This window comes from Coenobita brevimanus, chromosome 76 (assembly GCF_032717465.1).
Source record: "Coenobita brevimanus isolate Jiangsu-jjx chromosome 76, ASM3271746v2, whole genome shotgun sequence".
Classification (NCBI taxonomy): domain Eukaryota; kingdom Metazoa; phylum Arthropoda; class Malacostraca; order Decapoda; family Coenobitidae; genus Coenobita; species Coenobita brevimanus.
In genome coordinates this window covers 27,624,199-27,647,881 of record NC_137029.1, presented here as the reverse complement: position 1 = coordinate 27,647,881, position 23,683 = coordinate 27,624,199, and the positions used below count along the sequence as shown (strand labels likewise).

General features: G+C 43.3%; 1 protein-coding gene across 1 annotated transcript in view; it reads right to left on the bottom strand.

Moving 5' to 3' along the window:
• Positions 1–23,683, bottom strand: part of LOC145408204 (nephrin-like) — a 183,333-nt gene that overhangs the window by 127,015 nt on the left and 32,635 nt on the right. The window contains exons 3-6 of the mRNA XM_080278960.1: positions 15,601–15,803; positions 12,439–12,525; positions 6,906–7,106; positions 6,310–6,461 (exon numbers count right to left, since the gene is read on the bottom strand). Coding sequence (XP_080135086.1) covers positions 6,310–6,461; positions 6,906–7,106; positions 12,439–12,525; positions 15,601–15,803 — 643 coding nt within the window. The remainder of the gene's footprint in view (positions 1–6,309; positions 6,462–6,905; positions 7,107–12,438; positions 12,526–15,600; positions 15,804–23,683) is intronic.

The window sequence follows — 23,683 nt, the reverse complement described above, 5'->3', positions numbered from 1 at the left end:
ACAAACCTACACAGGCTCAATCCAACTGGGGTGCTGTAATTACCCATTAAACCACCAGGTGCCATAATTTGGTTATATGGTTACCACCCAGCGTAGTAAATGGTTTCGTAGTGTACGGGAAACCACTTGGCTTGTCACTCAGTGTAGAGTCACCCATAAGCAGAAGGAAGAGGAAAGAATGAGGGAAATAAAGACAGAAGAGGGAGTGTAAAGTCACCCGTAGGAAGAAGGAAGAAGAAGAATGAAGGAAAGAAAGACAGAAGAGGAAGAGAGGAAAGGGCAGACACCCAAAGCAGCACTACAGTGAGTGAGTGGATGGTGAGAGCACCCACCTACCACTTAATAATAATAATAATAATAATAATTATTATTATTATTATTATTATTATAGTAATGATAATGATAAAATATGGACAAATCCACAGGACAGACAGGAAGAGTGCGGGTGAGAGCCAGATTGAATGACTATGTGAGGTAAGGTGCGTGAGGTAGGTACGTGAGGTGGGTGTGTGAGGTGGGTGCGTTGCATGAGAGGACCCACCACGCACCCAACGCACCCCAGGGCCGACCAGTAAGACACACAGCATCTCTGTGCACTGAAAATATTTACGCAGTGTGAAAGTCAATTTGGCTGGGTACTGTAATATTAAAGATTCATGAAGAAGTAGGACGCGAAGGTGTGGGTGTGGGTGGTGGAGTACGTCATTCTGAAGCTAAGCAATGACGAGAGAGAGAGAGAGAGAGAGAGAGAGAGAGAGAGAGAGCGTGGGTAGCGGTAAGTGCATGTGGTGTGTGGGAGGGGAAAATAGTTGAGAAATATGACTTTTTCCTCACTGGGCACGCTTTTCAAGTTTGGTAAAAATCTCTCTTTAATCTCATCACATCAGTAATCTCTTCGGCAACTAAACTTCTCCGGGGCGAGCCAACAAAATCCTGCAAACTTACAACAGGCGTCGTGTTGTTGTTTTGTGGGCGGCTTCAGTCGGCTGGACCGGCTCACCAAGTCATTAAGCTGGGTTATAACTTGACAACGCACTCCACGATGGGAATTTGTTGCCTTTTATCGTCACTATATCTTCAACTAACTTCCTTATTACCAAAGTTCTCTGTAACATTCTTTTGGTATTACAGCACTGAACACAATACGAATTTGTGCTATTTTACGGTTAATCTTACCTTCTTTATTATCAGAACGACGCTTATTGGAACATTCTCTATTAACAGGACACAACAGAATTAAGAAAAATATTACATCCTCAACGTCCTCCATTACCAATCATTATAAATAAACAGTATTCACAACTCCATACTCACATTTACCGCATCACAGCCAAACAAACTTTATCTATTGCCCGACGTCTCCAGGAGCTTCTGTCCCTGTTCAGTGACACCCTCCTCTTCCTACGACACACCATCAAAGTCTCTAACACACTCTCGCTCCTTGGTTATATTCCTAATGGCATGAAGGCTTCGTAACATCTCTTCAACTGTGATTTACTTTGCATGTTACACCCAAACATTGGCTTGTATGTTATTCAAATTGTTTTTATATCGGGGAAGTTTGCATCAGCACCACAGAAGGGGATACTGAGCTGTACTGTGCTGAATAAATCGCTAAGAAAGAGTTGTTAGGAAATCTCAAAAGCCACTAACACTACGGGCCTGAATCTCTCCGTCTCTCTCTCTCTCTCTCTCTTTCCGTCAATCAAACTGCAGCACCAAACAAAGCCCACACAGCAATGCTACTCTCTGGTGGACATATTCGACGAAGATATTCTCCATCATTACACTGTCCTACACAAATACCATAAAGGGCAATACTCTGAGGTAGTATGGTTGTGTGAAGCGAGTGGAGAGGGAGGAACTGTGTGGAAGAGTTTATGTGGTGCGAGTGGGAAGGGACTGAGTGGAAGGGTATATTATGTGAGCTGTGCAGAGCGAGTGGAAAGGGTCGAGTGGAAGAGTTTATGTGAGTGGGGTGGAGTGAATGGAGAGGGAGTGGGTGGAAGAGTTTATGTGAGTGTATGGGGCGAGTGGAGAGGGACTGAGTGGATGAGTTTGTGTGAGTGGAGTGGCTGGGAGGAGAGGTAGGCCAAGAAATCAACTGGAAGCCAGAGTTTCACTAAGAGGATTTATGAAAGTTAGATTGGTTGGGAGAAGAAGAGACAGGCCGAGAACCAGGTGGAAAGACACGATGGTGGGGTACAGCGGCACTGGAATGTCATAGGTTCAAAAATGAACACGACAGACGGGCGATGGGAGTTTGACGAAAAGTGTGATGGCATGAAGATAAAAGAAGGGATACGAGTAGGTTAAGGACGAGATGGAATGACAAAGTAGTGCAGAGTATGCGGGACTGTGGAGTGCCCGGTGAGGAGGGGGTCGTTGATGAGAAGGGGCAGAAGAAGAGTGAAAGACTGGATTAGGAGGGTTTATGAGAATTAAGTGGTTGGGAGAAGCAGCGAAAGACGAAGAACCAGATAAAATGACAAGTATGTGAGGTACAGTGTAATGTCATGGAAGGAGAGGTCGTTGATGTACTGGGACAGAAAAGAAAACTGAGGGAAAGAATGATGTGAATGAGGAAGAACTGACGAAGAGGTAGGTCTTAGGGAAGGGACTTCCATGCCTATGCCCAGTCAAATAAATATATAGATCCATAAATAATATATACATAAAAGTAATAAATAAACAAATAAGTATTGCATAGGCATGTATAAATTCAGGATGTAAATTGAACAATATTTGTAGCCTGGGTTGCCTTTACTGCAGCCAAGTCTCGTTATTGCCTCTCCACTCTGCGGTGGTCCATCTGATATTCCACTTGTTTGACTAATTTCTGGCGCGGTTTCCTGCTCTAGTTCACATCTCTCTCTCTCTCTCTCTCTCTCTCTCTCTCTCTCTCTCTCTCCTTACCCGGGCCAGGTTTTAGTATAATGTGAATTTAATATAAACTTAATGGCGCTAATGGGACTCGCCTCGTAGGGCATTATCGGCACAGTTTTTCATACTCTTGGTAATTTAGATTTTCGAGGAACGGAAATTGATACAGAACTAAAGGTAAATGAGTAGGAAACGTGATTTACTATATTAAACCCCTTCACTCCAATGACGTGTATTGAGGCACACAAGTAGGCAAGAAAGGAAGGGAGACAGGCTGACAGGAAGGAAGGCTGGTAGATAAAAACGGAAGTTAGGTAAGTAGAAAAATAAAAGGGTTGACAGGCAGGTAGATAGTAAGAAAAATGTAAGCAGATAGATGGGCAGGTAGGTAGACAAAAAAGGTAGCCAGGGAGGCATGTGACCCCAATAAAGGAACATCCAGACCCTTACATGTGATATTGACCAGCCAGCCCCCCTACAATAGCCCTAGCCTACCTTACCTAGGGGGAACTGACCTGTAATAGATTGCTGTCTACGTTCAAAGGGTAGATATATTTCCAGTTCTTAATACGTGTCAAGTTCAGCACATTCCCTTTACCCCATTACCTCTTATACTCATATCCTGTTTTCTATATCCTCGTATTCTGTTTCTGTGTATATTCCAAGACAAAAGCTGAACTAACATTTCAGCTGTTCTACGTCTCACTTTCTTCTGTTGGCTAATATTGGTAACATGAGAAGCCAGGTATGTTTCTGTGCAGCACAAATGATTCTCTGATATGATGCGTCAGGGAGGAAAATGACGGACTTGCCTTGTGTGTGAAGCAGAGGCGGGGAAATAATGGGCGAACTTTTGTCATCAACTGCACCCTGTTTTCTGTGTACCTGTTCCCTGCTTTCTGTATCTCACAGTGCCTAACCTGTCACTGGCTGCGTCATTTTAAATGGATAATCCACTTATACGGTCGCACTCTGGTGGGATCAGCAGTTTTATTTTAGCACCTCTGCCGTAGAGATTTTTTTTTACAGTACACTATGAATTAAACTGTATGGCGTGTAGCCTATGGTGTGTGAAATTTGGGAATACCGACACAGACTGTACAAACAACACGATGAGAACACTCATGTGCCATATGCTGAAATAAGTGGGTCAGGAAGTGGGGATAGGGAACTCCTTACCCCATGAAAATACGGGCCCACTTCCACACACACACCAGCAGACTGAGCCGTCCCCGCAACACACCAGATACCGCCAGGGAAGTGTGTCAAGAGGGGGCAATATACGGACCCTTCCGAATGCCCCCCCCCCACCATCCCCAGTACAGACGACCTTCACAGTGGCCAGTAGGCTACGTCTGTTACTGTTTGCTTTCCTTTGTACTCTCTCTCTCTCTCTCTCTCTCTCTCTCTCTCTCTCTCTCAGCCTGTCAGCTTTAGAGAACAGGTAAATAAATCCAGCTATTTTTACGTATGTTTGCCCGTCTTTTACATACCATGTTTGCCCGTTAAACTGATTGCCACTCTATCTTTCCGCCATGGGGGCCCCGTCAGTCTTCACAAATTAAATCCCCCTACTGCCACCACGGGTATTTTTTATTCTTGATTTTTTCCCCGCTTGACAATCCTATCCATTAAGGCCCAGCAGTCCTCCTACATGCCAAACACCTTCACAAGTCACCACCGTCCATACTGAATACATGCCGGGGCTGTCTTATTTATAACTGGTGAGATGGTATTACTTTTTTAAAAGACGAAATTCATATATTTAAATTCTTCCCTGCCCAATCCTGTGCTCGAACTCCCGTCCTTTCGAACAGAAGATCACTTCGCTAATCACCTGACCACTAATGGTGTAAGGTACAAGTTAAAGTCACTAAGGGTAGCAAAGTTTGTGATAAATTGATGTTAGTATCGTCTGCCTGTTTAAACTCATCTACTGCAACAACGGTTTTTATATAACGTATTCCTATTAATCCCAGTACGTCATTTACGTTTTCTTCGTCGTCCATACAAATTATATTTTCAGTTTAGAGGAGACATCTGAAGATGAAGTTTTGATGAATTAATGCCTATCTCCTTTCTCACACATTAATTATCTAAACTTCTCTAAGCCCATGACAATTTTTCATGCTTTTCACGCTGCTGGTTGACGTCCCAGGTAGGTCTGAAGCCAGGTGCAGACGATTCTTAGGCAGAGACGCTACGCACCCGACCACCTGACGCACCTCAATACGTAAGAGAACACAGTATCTGCTTATTCATACACTGAACCGAAATGTTATAGACGATGACTGTCTTGGAATAATTGTCCAGTATCATGGATCCCGCAATTATTTTCTTAACTAGCTAATGTTATGGTAAAGTAAAACGACAGCCACGATGCCTGGGAAATGGAGCAGGTGTAAATGTTTGTAAGCGGAATGAAAATTGCAGCCAGGTTTCTCTCTCCACTGTGCTGTGTTAACCTATTCATAGCGCCCCATATTTTGTCGTCCTCCCCCTCCATCCTCTATCTCACTTTGATCTTACTTTCTGTTGCAAAGCTCCATTCATATTCCTTTATGAATACGCTAAATTCAACCTGTGTGTGTGTGTGTGTGTGTGTGTGTGTGTGTGTGTGTGTGTGTGTGTGTGTGTGTGTGTGTGTGTGTGTGTGTGTGTGTGTGTGTGTGTGTGTGTGTGTGTGTGTGTGTGTGTGTGTGTGTGTGTGTGTGTGTGTGTGTGTGTGTGTGTGTGTGTGTGTGTGTGTGTGTGTGTGTGTGTGTGTGTGTGTGTGTGTGTGTGTGTGTGTGTGTGTGTGTGTGTGTGTGTGTGTGTGTGTGTGTGTGTGTGTGTGTGTGTGTGTGTGTGTGTGTGTGTGTGTGTGTGTGTGTGTGTGTGTGTGTGTGTGTGTGTGTGTGTGTGTGTGTGTGTGTGTGTGTGTGTGTGTGTGTGTGTGTGTGTGTGTGTGTGTGTGTGTGTGTGTGTGTGTGTGTGTGTGTGTGTGTGTGTGTGTGTGTGTGTGTGTGTGTGTGTGTGTGTGTGTGTGTGTGTGTGTGTGTGTGTGTGTGTGTGTGTCCCAATGGTATAGATTCGAAACGCCAAATCCTATAACACGTTCAATTATACTAATTCACATTTTCAAATGTCACCACTTTGACGTTAATACCCACCTTCCATAATACTGAATACATTACAGGGCTATCATTACGGACTGGTGTAGTGATATTAGCGGTGTTTTTATGACAAGTCAGTGGGTCTTGTGGAAGGTCAGTAGAGTTTATTTTACAGAAATTCAAATAAGCAAACTTCCTTGGTACAACATGACATAAAACTTGCGTTCTCTAAGAGAAAATCAATTTCTTTAACCATTTGACCACCATTATCTCACCCTCATACCCCCCCTCCCAAAATTTTCTCCCTGTGACAACCCTGACCCCGACTGACCTGTGTGTGTAGGGGCGTGACCTGCTGTCCCTGAAGGTACCAGGTGACATCAGGGGCGGGGTTGCTGCCCACTACGGTACACACCAGCTTGGCTCTCCGTCCCGCCACCAGGGGTCTCTCCTCGGGGGATATGCTCACGTTTAGCGGCCCGCCTGGGTGAGAGGGGAGAGAACACACATCAGGCACAGGCGTGAGCCATTTCCCCAGAATGCCACTGACTAAACTGCTGTTGTAAATATGGTATATACACAACATCACAACAAAATAACAATAAAGGAGTCCAACACATTACTCTTACTCCAAATTCTCATCAAAATAGAAGAATATAAGGTATTTATCTCTTTAGGAAAAGGAATTATTTCATTTTCTTCTTACAACCTCCAGACGATTTTATTCAGATTAAGAGGAGCTTTCGTAACTGGAGGGGCCTGATATAGTCTTTATAAATCCTTACACTACCAGGTGGGTTTCCAAAATTGAATATGATGGCCAGGAAATAACAGGAATAAAATCAAAACGATGTCCTATGATTAAACGGCCTTAATTCATCTACCTACACCTGAGAAAAACAAAACCTGCAGGTCTACTGTCCTTACAATTAACTTCGCGGTGGTAGGACGCGACGAGAGGCGGCGTGACATCGTTGTTGGAGGCCTGGCACGTGAACGGGTTGGTGAGGTCTTTCCTGGTGGCCGGAACCTGCAGGTCGTTGATGACTATACTGTCGCCTGCCATCGTTGAGTTGGGGTCCACCACCCGACCGTTCTGTACCCACACCACTTTAGGCGACGGGGTACCTGGGTAGAAGGAAAGACGGGTTTGTGAGGTATTGTTTAGCCTCGTACACACACACACACACACACACACACACACACACACAGAGTTACTCTAACAATATTGCCTTCCTACTCCCATAGCTAATTTTTCTCGCGCCTACGCGCCTATGAATAATACAATCATCGGGAGTGAGATTACACACAAATTCACTTTCCGGCAACACCTGTCGGACATATATATGCAAACAGGTGTACCAAGCGTTGACACACTCCAAAACATACGCCCTGCATACAAACTACGAGTGATGAGAGAGATCCTAGCATTTTCCGCCATCATTAGTATAGACTGGGTTAGGTTCAGTGCAGAGATACACAGCACCGTATAATAAAGTACGATGGTATACTAGGTTAATTCATTCTTGCTACATCCAGACGACTTTTTTTTTCAACATACAAGTGAGAAAATTTATTACATGGGGGGGTTATATACAACATTAAAGAACAAACGAAGAATGAGTTAACTGCTTCACTATGATGTCGTCCTATTCTTGCTTGTTATCGCTAATTCCAGACGATTTTATTCAATTTCTGAAGGAATGCTAATAATGAAGAGGTTAACGAAGGCAATATCTAACCCTTCTTGTTCCAAAAACCTTTCCTAAACTTATTAAAATCGCGCGTAGTCACCAAGAATAAATATGCATGGGATGTTCTCGAGCTGAGACCAAGCAAGGATGTTGGTATAGCAACCCTATTTTATATTTCCTGTTACTATCCACAGCAATGACACACACGGATCAAGTACTGCCATTAATATCCTTACTCGTAGTCTCCTCATAATAATCAGTAGTAGCACTGGGAGCATCATCATATCCACCAGCATAAACGACGCTGATGACAATGGTGTGTGGCAAAATAACGTCCTCAATGTCGACTCCTGCGGGTTCGTGAGGCTGAGTGTCGAAGTACATGGTGAGAGAACCGGCAGAGACTACAGAACTTTTCTGGCCGACTGTACAGGGCTTATCTTGTCGACTGTACACCGCTGTATCATACTGTGCATTTTACGATTCAAATCAGGGTAAGAATATCATAACCACGCAAAAACTCAGGCCACATCGCATTCCTACCACAAAAAAACTTAAGGGAAGAGCAATATATACATTTTAAATTTAGTGTCTGACAGTTGTGATCTTGGTGTTACAAAATGCTGATATCCCATAAATGAACTGAGCTTCTTTAAAAACGTTTAAAAGGGAAATTAAGAAATAACAAAAAGTCTGTCCATGGAACTCGGGAAATGATCAAATTTAAAGAAGACACCCATTGTTTTCCTTGGATACATGGATCTTGTGATGGATATTCTGTACAAACGCATTTTTGGAAATGCATATAGTTCTGAATACATGCATGCCTTGCACTCAGGGATCCATTAAGCTGAAATACAGCCACAGAGATCTGTGCCAAAAATGCATCCCCCAGACTCTGACATAGAAAGTTCAAGTGACCGGGATAAACATGAGACTTACTCAAAATTTATATATAAAAATCTTTTACTTGCATTGCCATCCAAGTTAATAAAAAACATCTAATAGTGATGATATCACTAATGCTGCACACACACACACACACACACACACACACACACACACACACACACACACACACACACATCAATGTCAGACCCACAACAATCACACACACACACACACACACACACACACACACACACACACACACAAACGATATATATCAATGTCAGACCAAGAATAACACACAGACACACACACACACAGGTGGAGAAGACAAGTGTGGTAAACAAATGGCAGAAGGGCAAGAAAACAGGTGTGAGGGAACTAATAATATTCATGTATGCCTCTCTCTCTCACACACACACACACACACACACACACACACACACACGTGGGAAGAACAAGGTAAAGAAAACAGCAGTGCGAGGCCTTCGTTGTTTTGATGCTGCAGGAGGAGGTTAACGTATGCATGCCTCCCCTTTCACCGCTACCCCCACCTTCTCTCTCTCTCTCTCTCTCGGCCCTTCCCCTGCCCCCATGGGATTGGCAGGCGGGTCTTTAGGAAGGGTTGAGTAGAGGGTGTTTCTGGGTGCCGGGATAGGGAATATTCCCAGCCGCTGATCCTGCCTAAAGAAATATATCCCAGCCCCGAAGAACATCTGTGTAAGGAAATCATAGAGAAGGGTGACTGTGAGTGAGTGAGAACACATTTATATCTCAGGTCAGGGGAGCATTTGTGTTGAGAAACGACAGGGATGTGTGTGTGTGTGTGTGTGTGTGTGTGTGTGTGTGTGTGTGTGTGTGTGTGTGTGTGTGTGTGTGTGTGTGTGTGTGTGTGTGTGTGTGTGTGTGTGTGTGTGTGTGTGTGTGTGTGTGTGTGTGTGTGTGTGTGTGTGTGTGTGTGTGTGTGTGTGTGTGTGTGTGTGTGTGTGTGTGTGTGTGTGTGTGTGTGTGTGTGTGTGTGTGTGTGTGTGTGTGTGTGTGTGTGTGTGTGTGTGTGTGTGTGTGTGTGTGTGTGTGTGTGTGTGTGTGTGTGTGTGTGTGTGTGTGTGTGTGTGTGTGTGTGTGTGTGTGTGTGTGTGTGTGTGTGTGTGTGTGTGTGTGTGTGTGTGTGTGTGTGTGTGTGTGTGTGTGTGTGTGTGTGTGTGTGTGTGTGTGTGTGTGTGTGTGTGTGTGTGTGTGTGTGTGTGTGTGTGTGTGTGTGTGTGTGTGTGTGTGTGTGTCAACCTCCTACTCTTGATCTCCTGTCATCTAAGAGGCTCGTTATCGCGCAATTAAGGTGTCGCCAGAGACCTATACCGCCTCCAAGCCTCATAATCCTCTCTCTCTCTCTCTCTCTCTCTCCGTTAAATTGTCTTATTATTTCTTCGAGTTTGTACGCATGATGAATTTCGTCAGCATCAACGTGCATCTCCAATTACTGTTTATCTCTGTCTCTCTTCGTTTCTTTGTCTACATTTCCTTTTGTTTCGTGTTTAACATCAGTTAATCAACATCCCCTTCCATCTCCTGATACTCTCTGTCTCTGTCACTTTGTCTGTCTCTTCAGCTCCTTGCCTCTCAGTTTTTGTAATGCCTCCACTTATTTATGTTCGATCTGTTTAAAAATCTTCCTTCTCCACATTCCATCGTCGAGTCTTCTTATGACTCCCCTCGTTACTGCCAACCTCAGTCCGTTTTTTATGGCCCTCTCGTTTTCTTTCCTCTTCCCCTCGTAGCTATATACACACACATGCTCCTAAATCCCCTCCACCCTTCTCCAGCACCGCCTTCCTTCCCTTCTTCCTTCACCTCCATCATCCTACGCAATTTCCCATCGTTTCGCCCTATATTTCCAGCATTCTCTTTCTCCATATTCTCCTTGTCTTCATACTTTCCTCCTTCGCTTTTCATTACAATGGCTCTCTCTCTCTCTCTCTCTCTCTCTCTCTCTCTCCCCGCTTCAGTGCTTATTGTCCTCCTTATCTAGTTACCCTTGCAATTCTTAATACTCCTTACCGCATTCCTTCCAACTTCTCTCCTTTAAAATATACTGTCGTTCTTCTCGCTCTTCTTCCAATCATTATCCATTTTTCTTGATACCGTAAGTTTTGTTTCTCGGTCTCTTCTTGGTTTCGCTTCCATACATTTTTTACTCATTTTTGTTGTTCATGAACGTTGTAATGACATTTTTCGCGCTTATCCCTCTATTAGACCATTTTCCAATTTTCTTGCTTATCACGTTATTTCCTTCTAATTCTCTGCACCTGGCGACGTATTTCCAAACTTCATTCTTATTTTCAGAGGCTTTTATTCCACATTCGAAAGACCTCTTACATGAATGGGTCAGTGAAAGTAACAGTACATCTTTAGTGCGAAAAGTATCTCCAAAATGAAAAAATTCCATTACTTATCTCGTTACTTTATTTTCTCTCTAAATATTATCTTCCACTCTCTTCCCTATAAACATTCTCTCCCTCTTCCCTAATCTGTCTTCACCTGTTATCCAATATTCCTCCCTCTTCCTCAACTATTCCTTACACCGTCGTCCTCCTCCTCCTCTCCAAGCTGCCCTTCCTCTCGCCTTCGCGTTTCTCGTTCATTCTCTCCTCCTACATCGTCTTCTTTATTGCTTCTCTCATTCAAGGTATTGCTTCCCTCCCCCATTCAAGGTATCTTTTCTCATTCTACCTTCCTCTTTCTCCCCTGCACACATTTCATCTCCTCTCATCTACTTCTCATTCATCTTTATATCTCTTTTCTCGTTATCAATCTCTCATCAACCATTTTTCCCTCATCTCATCTACTTCTCATTCACCTTTCTATCTCTTCTCTCGCTATTATTTTCCCATCTACTATTTTTCCCTCATCTTCCCCTTCCCTTCCATCTTTCTTTTCTCCCTATAATCTGCCTAACTTTTACTTCCAGCAAACTATTCTCTTTCTGGTTCGTATCTCTTTGTATCTCATTTTATTCCTCATCCAATGACCCCTTCAGCTCAAGGATACACTTTGTTTCACCTTTGCTATCTTCAGATGATTGTTCAGCGTACTATATTTTAATCGAACTGTAGTGGTTGGCTATAGTCCCATTTAACTATTTCAATAAGAACGTAAAAACGTCCCCGGCCTTAAGGGGTTAACTTCAAACACCTTGCATCGCACCTCGTCTTCTCTCTATTCGCCTATACTACTACTACTACTACTACTACTATTTCTCTCCTCTCTCTCTCTCTCTCTCTCTCTCTCTCTCTCTCTCTGTTTCTTTTTTTTTTCTTCTTATTGTTCTTCATTTTCCTTGACATTTATAATAAGCTTCTCGATCCGACAAGTTATCATTCGTTTCCCTGCTGTTAACTCTTTCGTTATGGCTGGTGAAGTTATGTATATTATTTAGGTTGATACCAGAAAATTTAACTTTAACTGGAAAAATCAAACATTCAACGACTTCAAAAACATCTGGAGTACCACTTGCTCTCTAAGCTCTTCTTCTTCATCTTCTTCTCGTCCTTCGTCTTCCCTTCCTCCTCCCCACCTTTTCCATCTTTTCTGCACTCCAACCTCTTCTTCCTCTACTTATCCATCTTTTTCCCACTTCAGTCTCTTAAATCTGTCCCACACTGACCCCCCCCCCCTCTCTCTCTCTCTCTCGTTTTCTTTCATCATTGCACCTACCCCTCAATCCTTTTACAATAAAACAACAGCAAAGAAGAGACACTTTACTCCTTATCCCTATCTTCCCACGCCTCTCATACTTTTTCACCTCTCCTTTTCCTGCCTCTCCCTACTCTCTCACCTCTCCCTCTCACGACTTTCCTCTTTCCCCCCACCCGTGCACTCACCTCCACTAACGCGACACACCACATCGTCCCACTCGCCCAGCTCCACCGGCTTGATACGAGGCAGCACCTGGATCTTGGAAGGCGGCACTGGCAGGGAAGAAGAAAACACAGGTACTTGAGGCAGGTATCATCATCATCATCATCATTATCACCGTCGTCGTCATCGTCGTCGTCGTCTTCGACGCGATTGGGGAGATGGTGATAAGGTGGACTGATGTTTGGTTGATATGGTGTCTGGATGAATTGCTGACAATTTGGTAAAGTGACTGAGTCGACTGCATGACTGAACATACTCATGACTGTATGGACTGGGCAGACTTGTGACTGGGTGGACTGTTGATTGGGTTTGACTGTGACTGGGTGGGCTGGTGAGGTTTATTTGTGACTGGGTGGACTGGAGATCGGGTTTACTTGTGACTGAGTGGTCTTGGTAGGGTTTACTTAGACTGGGTGGACTGGAGATTGGGTCTACTTGTGACTGAGTGGACTTGGTAAGGTTTACTTGAGACTGGGTGGACTGGTGATTGGGTTTACTTGTGACTGGGTGGACTAGTGAGGTTTACTTGTGACTGGGTGGACTGGTGATTGGGCTTACTTGTGACTGGGTGGACTGGTCATTGGGTTTACTTGCGACTGGGTGGACTGGTGACTGAGTGAACTGGTCATACGGTCATCTAGTAAGGTCATATGTGAACAATATCAGCAACACCGGGATAGCCTAGCCAAGGGCCTCTACGTTCCTGACAGGGAATTAAGTAATTGGATGATGGATGGCCTGGGTTATGTAATTAAATTTTATAACGTGATAAAAAAATGTGCAGATGAAGATACTCCAACCAACAAGAACACTAAGATATATACTGTATAATAAATCCAAACACTGTCAACGCAACAATATACAGATGGATTAAACGCAAAGACATGCACAAATTTGCTTTCCCATTTGAAAACCGACTCTCTCTCTCTCTCTCTCTCTCTCTCTCTCTCACACACACACACACACACACACACACACACACACACACACACGTACAATACATCCTTTGTCTTATAGATTATGTTATAAAGTTATAATGTGAAAAATGTACACAAATACTACAAATAACTTCCCCGTTATGGTACACTACAAGGTACAGTCGTCAGCACAAATTCGCTGCAAGCCTGCTCGTGTGATGTGGTAGTTTTGTCTGGCAACGGTGCTAGGGAACTAGTTGCCACACAGGCTTTTTTACGCTTTAAAGAAGTGTTTGTAAGAATTGGAGAATGGAATATTCTTTAAATCTGATTAGCATAAAAATGTGCGAAAGACGACAGAAAAATGTTGTGGAATGATGAAATTTCCGCTCTCTCCACCGTACCCCTCCCGATGACCCTCCTCAGCCTACCTCTCACCACATGTCCTCCCCTGCTCCCCTTTTCCACTCCCCTCTCTTCTTCCCCTGCCTACCTTAATAATTTTTACTCACAGCGCGAACCTACGTAATTATCAGCACTCATTTCTATTTCTTGTCTATTCCTGCAACCTTTTTGTTTCTCTACATTCGTTAGATTCTTGCCATGCCAGTCTTTTTCTCTTACTCCTTACTCCAAACATGATGCAGTAGTTCGAGACATTATTGGTTCTGATACTGCTTCATGAATCAGTGAACAGTATGGGGAGAGTGGAAACATTTTCCTACGGCAGAGAGAGGGCGAGAAGTAGGAGGAATGGCCACAAATGTTTAATTACGCCTACTAAAATAATAGCCACCGACTGCCACTCTCAAACAAACACCAGTAAGGAATACATCACAAGTACGAGACTTCAATGTTCCTATATCTCCTGGCTGTTGGTAGCGAAAAAGGGTGGAGAAAAGAAAGATGACTGGAATAAAAGAAGTGGCAAGGAGACAGGGAGGATGAGAATGGTACGCGAACAGGAAGGAATATTGATAATTAGCCTTGGATATTGTTGGTAGTACTGCGAGCAACTGGGAATAGGGCAGACTGGGTTTAGGAAACAGTCAAGAGAGAATTGCGATGCACCAATGGAGTTAGCGCCGTGGGCAAAAAAATGAAGGTAGAGAGGGTGGGGAAAGGAGATAATGGAGAGGCATGAGAGTGAGTGGGGGGTACGAGAGAGAGGGAAAGTTGGGGGGACATCAGGAGGAGTAAGGAGGAGAGAGGGAAAGGGAGTTTAGACACGCTTATAATGAGGAATACCAGAGTATTACGCTCATACGTCATTCCATAACATTCTTCTGTCAACTCTTGCACTTTTTATACTAATCAAATCAAATACGGTATACAGAATAGGCAGTCTCTAGTATCAATTCTTACAAATGCATCTTTAACGTATATAAAAGTCTATGTGGCAACAAGATCCCTTACATCGTTGCCAGACATAAGGACTCACACCTCACGAGTAGACTTGCAGAGAATTTATGCTGACGACTGTACAAAGCACGCACGCTCGTGCGCGCACACACATGTTGTACATACAAACATACGTATATACATACATACCTCCACTAACAAATCATGAAAACCAGATACTGCATACCAATAAATAAATAAATAAATCAACAGATAAATAAATATATAATTGCCTTCAAAATCCAGGCACAATGTAATGGGACATTCGTCATACACACATACATATTGAAACAGGCCATAATAACTCCACCTTCAACACAATGACGTTCTTTTTATTTCACCTTTTCCAATGGTTCGAAAAATCTCTTGTCAGTTCAGTTCAGTCGCTTGATGACTGCAAATTTGAAAAGACGTCATCGTATGGAAGGGGTTACACTTTTCACTCAGCTTGGTCAGACATTGTCACCATTCTATGCTGTATGCTGAGCCTCTCCTCAAGTGAATACAGTCGTTTAGTTGCAACAAGAGTATATTTTAAATGAAGTCATCGCCTGGGAGGGGTTACACCTTTTTCACTTTAACTTGGTCTAAAACTGCCATCACTCCGTGCTTAATATGGAGTTATAACAACATAACAAAAACAATAACGAAGCTGGTCACGAAAAAGTGCTATAGAAAGGATGCAGTCGTAGCAATGCCTTTTTCCCTGAACTACCCGAAGTGAGCTGGAAAGGCCAACCACCTGCCACGTTAAGACAAAACAACTATACATAAACCCTGGTTCCCTGGACCCCCAACTGCACTGACCTATAACGGAGAGCCTGACCCAGGCCTGGCGGGAGTTTGACTTGTGATAGTCCACCCGGCACCTGTACAGCCTGGCATCCTGGGTGGAGATGTTGGTGAGGAGGAGCACAGGTGGGTGTTCGTAGGGCAGGTAGCTGGCACGACTCCCGAACACCGCCTCGTCAGACCACCGAGGCTGGATCGTACCCGCTCGCTGGTCGTAACTGCCGGTAAAGTTAAAGGAGACTTACTACTAGCACTGGTGTGAAAATCGGTGACTGAACTAATGATGGAGTGGAAATACTTGGGACAATACTGGGGACATTAAAAAAAAAAAAAAATGCTCTGGCAACCGTTGGACTAGAATGCAACTCACTGAAACACAGAAATCAAGAATGAAACACTGCAGGATGAAAGACGCTCCTGGAGGTGGAGCACTGGCGGGTGTTCACAAAGAAAATAACTTGCACGACTCCAGAACACCGCTTTGCCCAGCATCGTACCTGTATGGTGCTCGGTTGCTGGCCGAAGCTGAAGACAGAGAAAGAGAATACTTACAAACACAGCAGGGGAAAAGGGGAGCTCTCTGGAACCCTGTAGCAATGTTGTATGGAAAAAAATACAGCAGCTGTTATAGTACAGGATCTGAACTCTTTAAAATATTGTAGCACTGGAAAAAAGAGTCTCCAGAACACTGCAGGATATAATGAGGACTCCTTGAAACAACGAACACTGATAATAGGACTCAGTAATACTGAATACGAAGAATTAGGATTAGTCGGACGGGTAGCCGGCGAGCTCCCATCATTAACATGATCATGATTATGGTAATGATGATGATGATTATCATCATCATCATCATCATCGTCCTCATCATCAACAACAACGACCCCTCTCCCCGCTTCTCCCTCCCCTCCTCCCTTTCTTTCTCTTCCCCCTCCCCACCTCCCCTCCCCCCATGCCAGCCAAATAACTGACAAACTAACAACACGGCCGTGGTGGATACCAGTAACTCCCGGCCTGCACTCCAGCCTGATTCAGAATATTCAAGCACCAGCAGACGAGCCGGAAAAACGTGTCAGGTGGTCTGAATGTGGGAGGAGCCCCAGGCATAGCCCACACACACCACTTCATATAAATTCTCCCTGGAAAGGATATCCAGGGAAGGGGAAGAGCAGGAGGAGGAGGAATAGGGAGGAGCGGAAAATAGGGAGCAAGATGCGACGGAAGACGGGGTAGGAGGGCGAGACGAGAAGAAGAGGAAAGAATTTAGAACACAGAGGAGCTGTGGACACGACGCCGACGACGTTGCTGGTGACAATGATGATCATATGGAGGAGGAAAATAAGAGGAGTGAGGAGGATGAAGGGGAGGAGAAGAAAGAGGAGGAATAAACAGGAGTAGAGGAGTAAAGGGAAACAGGAGAAGAAAAAAATGTTGAACTAAAGCTGAGGATTTCGTCTGTAATTAGGATTTGTTTTTTGAACCCGTCATCCCCGCTATGTTTCTGTTTCCTGTGGGTGAGATTTGCACTGATTATTACGAATCCGTGCTCACGCTTTCAAGTACGCTCGTGCGTGCACACACACACACACACACACACACACACACACACACACACACACACACCAAACTTTTGAGGAAACTAGATGCATATGCTGTACTAATGCAATGCTACAGATACATGCAAACTCACTGTACGTATCACTATACTGTTACAGTCACGATTATGTACACCATTTGTAAACCATCCCCTTATTTCCAACAATTCAGCAAGATCGCCAGTTCATTTTTGCTTACTATCAAAACAATGATCAATAACTTAATCTTAACTCTCTCACGGCCTATGTAACTCCAGTATTCTATTAATGCAATCGCCAGACGATTCAGCCCAACTGAGAGTAAGTCACAAGGGTCTCGGTGTGTCAGCGTGAATGAAGAAGTCAACCGTAACATCATCATCCCAGAGGAGTTCAATCTGGTGTGGCATTGAACTCTGGGTTGCGACGACCGTAGGGTCGTAGCATTCAGATTATGAATGAGCTGAAAATCGTAAAATGTAAGGAAAATATTACGTACATAAGAGACTAATACCAGACCAACTAATGTGTACTGTGTGTGTGTGTGTGTGTGTGTGTGTGTGTGTGTGTGTGTGTGTGTGTGTGTGTGTGTGTGTGTGTGTGTGTGTGTGTGTGTGTGTGAGAGAGAGAGAGAGAGAGAGAGAGAGAGACACACACACACACACACACACACACACACACACACACACACACACACACACACACACACCATTGTCGAACTCAAACAAATATGTCAGGAGGCAGAAAGTTTATATCAATGAGGGTGGTGACAGGGACCAAAGAAAGACGGCTAAAGGAAGACTGGCTTGCTGGTTTCCTCTGCATTACTGTGATAAATGGTCACACGACTCCTGATACGGGGTTCGTATTTGCATTGCCTATGGAGATTTGGTTACGCTTCTTCTTCAGTTGCAGTTTATTATTGCACACTGAATTTTGTTATCTTGTGTTACGTTATAAGTTATAATGAATACCGTATAACATAAAGGCGGTACATATAAGTACTACAAAGTCTCCCATAATAACAAGAATTCTACTCATATTCTCATGCACGAAGTAAAATTCAGTAGTTGAAGTTCAAGAGGTCAATGCTCGGTATGAATGAGATTTAAAACTGCTAGAGATTAAACAGATTATAAATACTAACTCAATATACGCTGTAAAGAGTTATTTTTTACTGACGGCGAGACCACTGATTAATCTAACATGTTTATGATATATAAAAAGAATAGATTTCAAAGGTCAATGCTCGTTCACACCTAAGTATTAAGAAAGGCTATAAATTAATGTCCCAGCAGTTTGTTTAAATTACAGCGGCCATCTTGTACACACCTGACATGATTGGGCTACTGTATTATACACATTCAGGTCGTGTTAAAGAGGCAAGGGGACCATTGGGCTTGGGAACACCACTTACTGTCATTGGAGAAGTAACCCGCCCCAACCCAGTGCTTCAAGCATGGGTATAGGTGTGGAAAGCTTCTTAGGGCAGGATGAGAGGCGCATGAGGAAATTTGTGTTACTGGAGTGTTTGTGAGTGAGCGAGTGTGTAAGTCATCGACGGAACCAAACCAGTTTGTGCCAACATGTATTACAAACCAGGGTGTGCCAACATGTATGACAAACCAGGGTGTGCCAACATGTATGACAAACCAGGTTGTGCCAACATGTATGACAAACCAGGGTGTGCCAACATGTATGACAAACCAGGTTGTGCCAACATGTATGACAAACCAGGGTGTGCCAACATGTATGACAAACCAGGGTGTGCCATTGTACCAACACATGTACCAAAGGTCATATTAGTACATCATGTGGGTGCAAATAAACCCAAGGCAGGAGGACTGGTACACGCACACACTACCCATCCAACCGCCGGAGGCTCCTCCCTCGAAATGAAGGGATTACTGAAGGCTAAATCTGACATTTCCTGCTCAGAAATGCTTCTCCTAAGCTGAGTACAGTCGTGTGTAGATAGTAGGAATATACTGCAACAATACGTCATAATACTGAAAATATTAATTTAGTATTAAAGGAGAGCGTATTATTCCTGGGGAGAGGACAGCCTGACAAGGCCAACAGTGCCTTGGCAATGTGTACTGGAGCAACAACGGATCTCATGCCGGGCAGGTCAATATGCATGAGAAACAGGGGATAACATCTTAGTTTCATCCTTCCTCCTCTGCCCTCCCTTCCCTCTTCCTTCACCTCTCTTCTCTCCTCTTCGTTTCTCCCTCCTCCTCTCTTCACTTGAAATCCTTTAACTTTTTTTTAATCCTCGTTTCAAGCGTTTCGTTTCTTCTTACAATATGCTTGAGAAACAAGGGGACACCATCCTACTGTTTTCTCCTTCCTTTTCCCTCTCTCCCTTCTAGCTTCTTCTGCCTTCTCCATATTCTTTCCCTCAATATGACTGTTTCTCCTGCCTCTTTACTCTTAACTTTTCGTCGTTTCCCTCTCAATTCAAAATGGAGGACTAACAGGGAAGTCTTTCTTTCCTCTTGCTTCATTCTTTCCTCCATTCTATCTGTCTGTGTCTGTCTGTCTGTCAGTCTGTCTCTCTGTCTGTCTCTCTCTCTCATTCTACATTCTCACTCACTCTCCCACCTTTTTCTCCTTTGTCCCTGACGTCTGTTTCTCCTCGTCCATCTTTACTCACCGTCTCGTCCGTCGGTCGCTCTCTTCCCACTTGCATATTCTGCCTTTCCTTTAACTACCTGTATACTGTATATAATTTTCTTGACCCTGAGGGGACAACATCGATCAGCAGCAGCTTTTTTTTTTGCTTTTTTTTTTAATTTCCCGGGCGATGAAGTCTTTTTTGATGTGTTTTCGTTAACGCCTGTGGATTTTACGATAAAGTTTCAGCTTAAAGAGACATCTGATACAGAAGATATTAGCGTAAATGATATTCACCCTTGTAGTTTCACATCACTTTCTCATAATATTATCTTGCTGCTGCTGCTGATGATGATGATGATGATCTAGTACGGTACTTAAAAATGGCAAAATAAAAGCACTGACTCAACTCTCTCTCTCTCTCTCGCCTGCGGCCTGTGTCAGAGTGGGGCATTACAGCTCAATGGACGGGCAACGGTGTGTAGGTGAGGGTGTGTTTGAGGTGTAGTGAGGTGTCAGGACTGAGGAACGTGGTGCCGGAGGGGGCTAATCGCGTAACACGAATATCCTGCCCCGTAAGATGGGGGTGCTGGAGTGGTGGGGCAGAAAGGGATGTTAGGGGCGTTGATGGAAGTAAGAGAAGGGTGGCGCAATGTAAATGATAGCAGAAGAGCTTGGTCTGAGAGGAGGAGAGATGTTGCTGACTAAGTAGGAGAGATGGCACAACCATTTTTGGACAGAACTAGGAGAAATGACCAATGGGTGTTGGTGTTGTAGTAGAGAGAGATATCCAGGCGTTGATGGTAGTAGGATAACAGGCTGACGGCGCTGAAAGAAGGAGAGTGGGGATACGAAGCGCTGACTGAGGTAGGAGAGGGGGTGGGGTTGGCAAAGAGGAGCTGGGGTCGACAAGAATAGATGGCAGAAGGATGTGTGTGGGTGGGGGGGAAGAAATACGGTGCTGACAGAGGTCGGAGAGTAGACTGAAAGGCACTGACTGAAATAGGTGGGAAAGACCGAACGTGCCGAAAGAAACAGCAGCAATTGTCTTACGGCGTTGGCACATAAGACGGGGGGGAGGGGGGAAGAGAAGGCGCTGACGGACTCTGGAAATCTGCCTCACCATTTGTTTTGAAAAGGCCGAGGTCACTAATATATGGCGGACAAGCTCGTATATTCAGAAGATGAGGTGGACACTTCTGGGTCTTCATTTCGACCAAGAGGGAGCCACTGCAGTGTCATACGTGGGTGGACTGTGAATGTAACGAGGGGGATGCCACAGTCGTGGTGGTTGTATGTGTTACACTGGTGGGCAGGATTATGACAGTTCGCAGTCCTGGTGTTTTTGTACGTTTCACTGACAACACAGATAAAGGGGAAAGTGAAAATTGTGAAATGCCAAGAAGATGAAGGAGGATGTGAACATGTGCAATGATGACAAAGTAGTAGTCAGAAGAGAAAATGAAAATAAAAGAATATATTACAGATTATAAAAAGATGTTATCGCGTGAGACATGGCACATATGAAATAAAAAAGGCAATGCAGACACAGAAGGGCGTGAAAATATAAGAACACAAGACAGGCAATATAATGTCCATATAAAATTAAAAGCAACACAAAGAAGTGAAGTTGTAGAAAAGCCAAACAGATATAAAATGAAGAAGAAATGAGAAATGGTGAACACATTATATGAAAAGCAACTTAAATAAACAATACAGAAAATAATATACGTGAAAAAAGTCAACATAAAAACTCACATTCATCAGCAGAATGCGGAAAGAAGTGAGGTGAAGTCGGCTAGTGCATATATATATATATATATATATATATATATATATATATATATATATATATATATATATATATATATATATGCTGTGAGAAGAGAAAGAGATTGTAAAAGTTAGAGTGAATAGGTCGGAAAAAAAGATTCACAAAAAATCAACCTGAAACAAAGGGTCTTGCGTGGGAAAGAATTGAACTCAAAAAACATTTCAGCGCGAAGAAGGGAGAGACTGAGGGTGAGGCAGAAAAATGTAATCAAAGGAATAAAGAACAGGAAGAGAAAAAGAAGCACAGAGTGAGTGAAAAGTTTTTAGAAAGCTGAATGAGAATTTTTGAGGGGAATAAAAACTTGTTTCGGAAGGAAGTAAGACAGGGAAGAAAAATGTGTTTGCCAAAAGGATGGAGGTGAGAAAATGAAGGATCAAACCGGCAACAAGTTTTGCGCGAAAAATCATGGTAAGAAAAATGTAGAAGAACCGAGGAAGTTAGCGAGAGACATTATAGCTACTGTGTAAAACGTGCGATGAATCTTAAGTCCTAAAGTTTAGGCTACAACTAGGACACTTTATTCAGCTTAGGGGAGGTCTCTCGTAGTGAAGGGGTTAGCAATATTCACCAAAAGAAGCACAAATGCTTTTGGAGACACATGGATGAACACCAATAGTTAGTTAGTATAAACATAAACAAGGAGTGTTTTTTAAAGATAATTTGTAAACACTAATATTTAGGTAAACAGAGTGTGAAACGACACGAATTTGCTTTCCTTAGATACTTACTAGGCGGGAACATTATGAAACAATATGTAGGCTACAAATAACATAAGACTATTAAAGACATCCAGAGAAAGAGTTTGAGACACAATGAACACGTTCCATTTCTTCACTCAGACAAGCGATTTTTTTTTTCACTCCATGTACGGATGCTAAGGGAAGATCGAAGCAGTATAAGATAATAATCGGGTGTCTGGGTGACAGTGACAAGCCCAGAGCATGGGGCATGGACTGATTAATGCGTCTGTCGTTAATGTGGCACAAAAGTGAAAGAAAAACTAACTGGAGAGTAGCCAGAACAAACTCAGACAGGAAAAGTATTGACTGTTCAGTCCTAAAACATCCTGCGGGCAAAACAGTAGCCGGTTCAACTCCATGTGTAGGTGGAGTATACTCTGAAGGGGAAAAAATTAATTAATTCCACAAACACTGAATGTTATAGCCTGAAGGGATAAATGAGCTGGTGCTGGTCCATGAATATTGAAAATATGCTTTGAGAGCGATAAACAGCTTGGGCACTTCCTTTCTCTTTTAGGTCAAATTCACGGGGTTCATGAGAAACATAACATATTGAGAAATTCTCTCTCTCTCTCTCTCTCTCTCTCTCTCTCTCTCTCTCTCTCTCTCTCAAGCCATATTGAAGGGTGGCCTGTAAAAAAGGACCTCTAGGCGTTCCTGTCCCGACTCAGTAACAACCCCTCCCCCACGACACACTACCCTCCCTTACGCAGTCTCTCTCTCTCTCTCTCTCTCTCTCTCTCTGTTTCCCTTTCCTTCTCGTCCATATAATCTCAATCATGTTTAGAAACACTTGTTAGTTTTGTACTCTGTAAGAGGTAATCATAGTAAAGGTCGTCATCATCATCATCATCATCATCATCATTTTAATCCCACTTCATCATCATCATCATCATCATTTTAATCCCACTACTGCACATGAGATGGATATAAACCAGAAATAATGAATAGGAAAAGGAAGGCTTTACGAATACTTTAGAGGGGGCATTATGTTTTGTTCATTATTTCAGCCACAGAGAGTAACCTACGAATAACTTTAGCATGAATGATGAATATAAACGTGAAAACTCTTGAGAAAATGTATATATGTATAATGTACTTATATATGTATGCAGAACAGGCTGAGAAGTACTGTGAGACGGAAAAAGGAAGAGGCAACTAAATGAGATGTCAACTTGCAGGAAATTACTGAGAATATGTTAAGCTTGAGAATGTGAGAGGTGCTGCTGCTGTCGTCATTATTATTATTATTATTATTATTATCATCATGACTAGTAGAAGTACCGATATTTTTTAATACCTGTTGATGTTGTTGCTTGCTACTTTTGTAG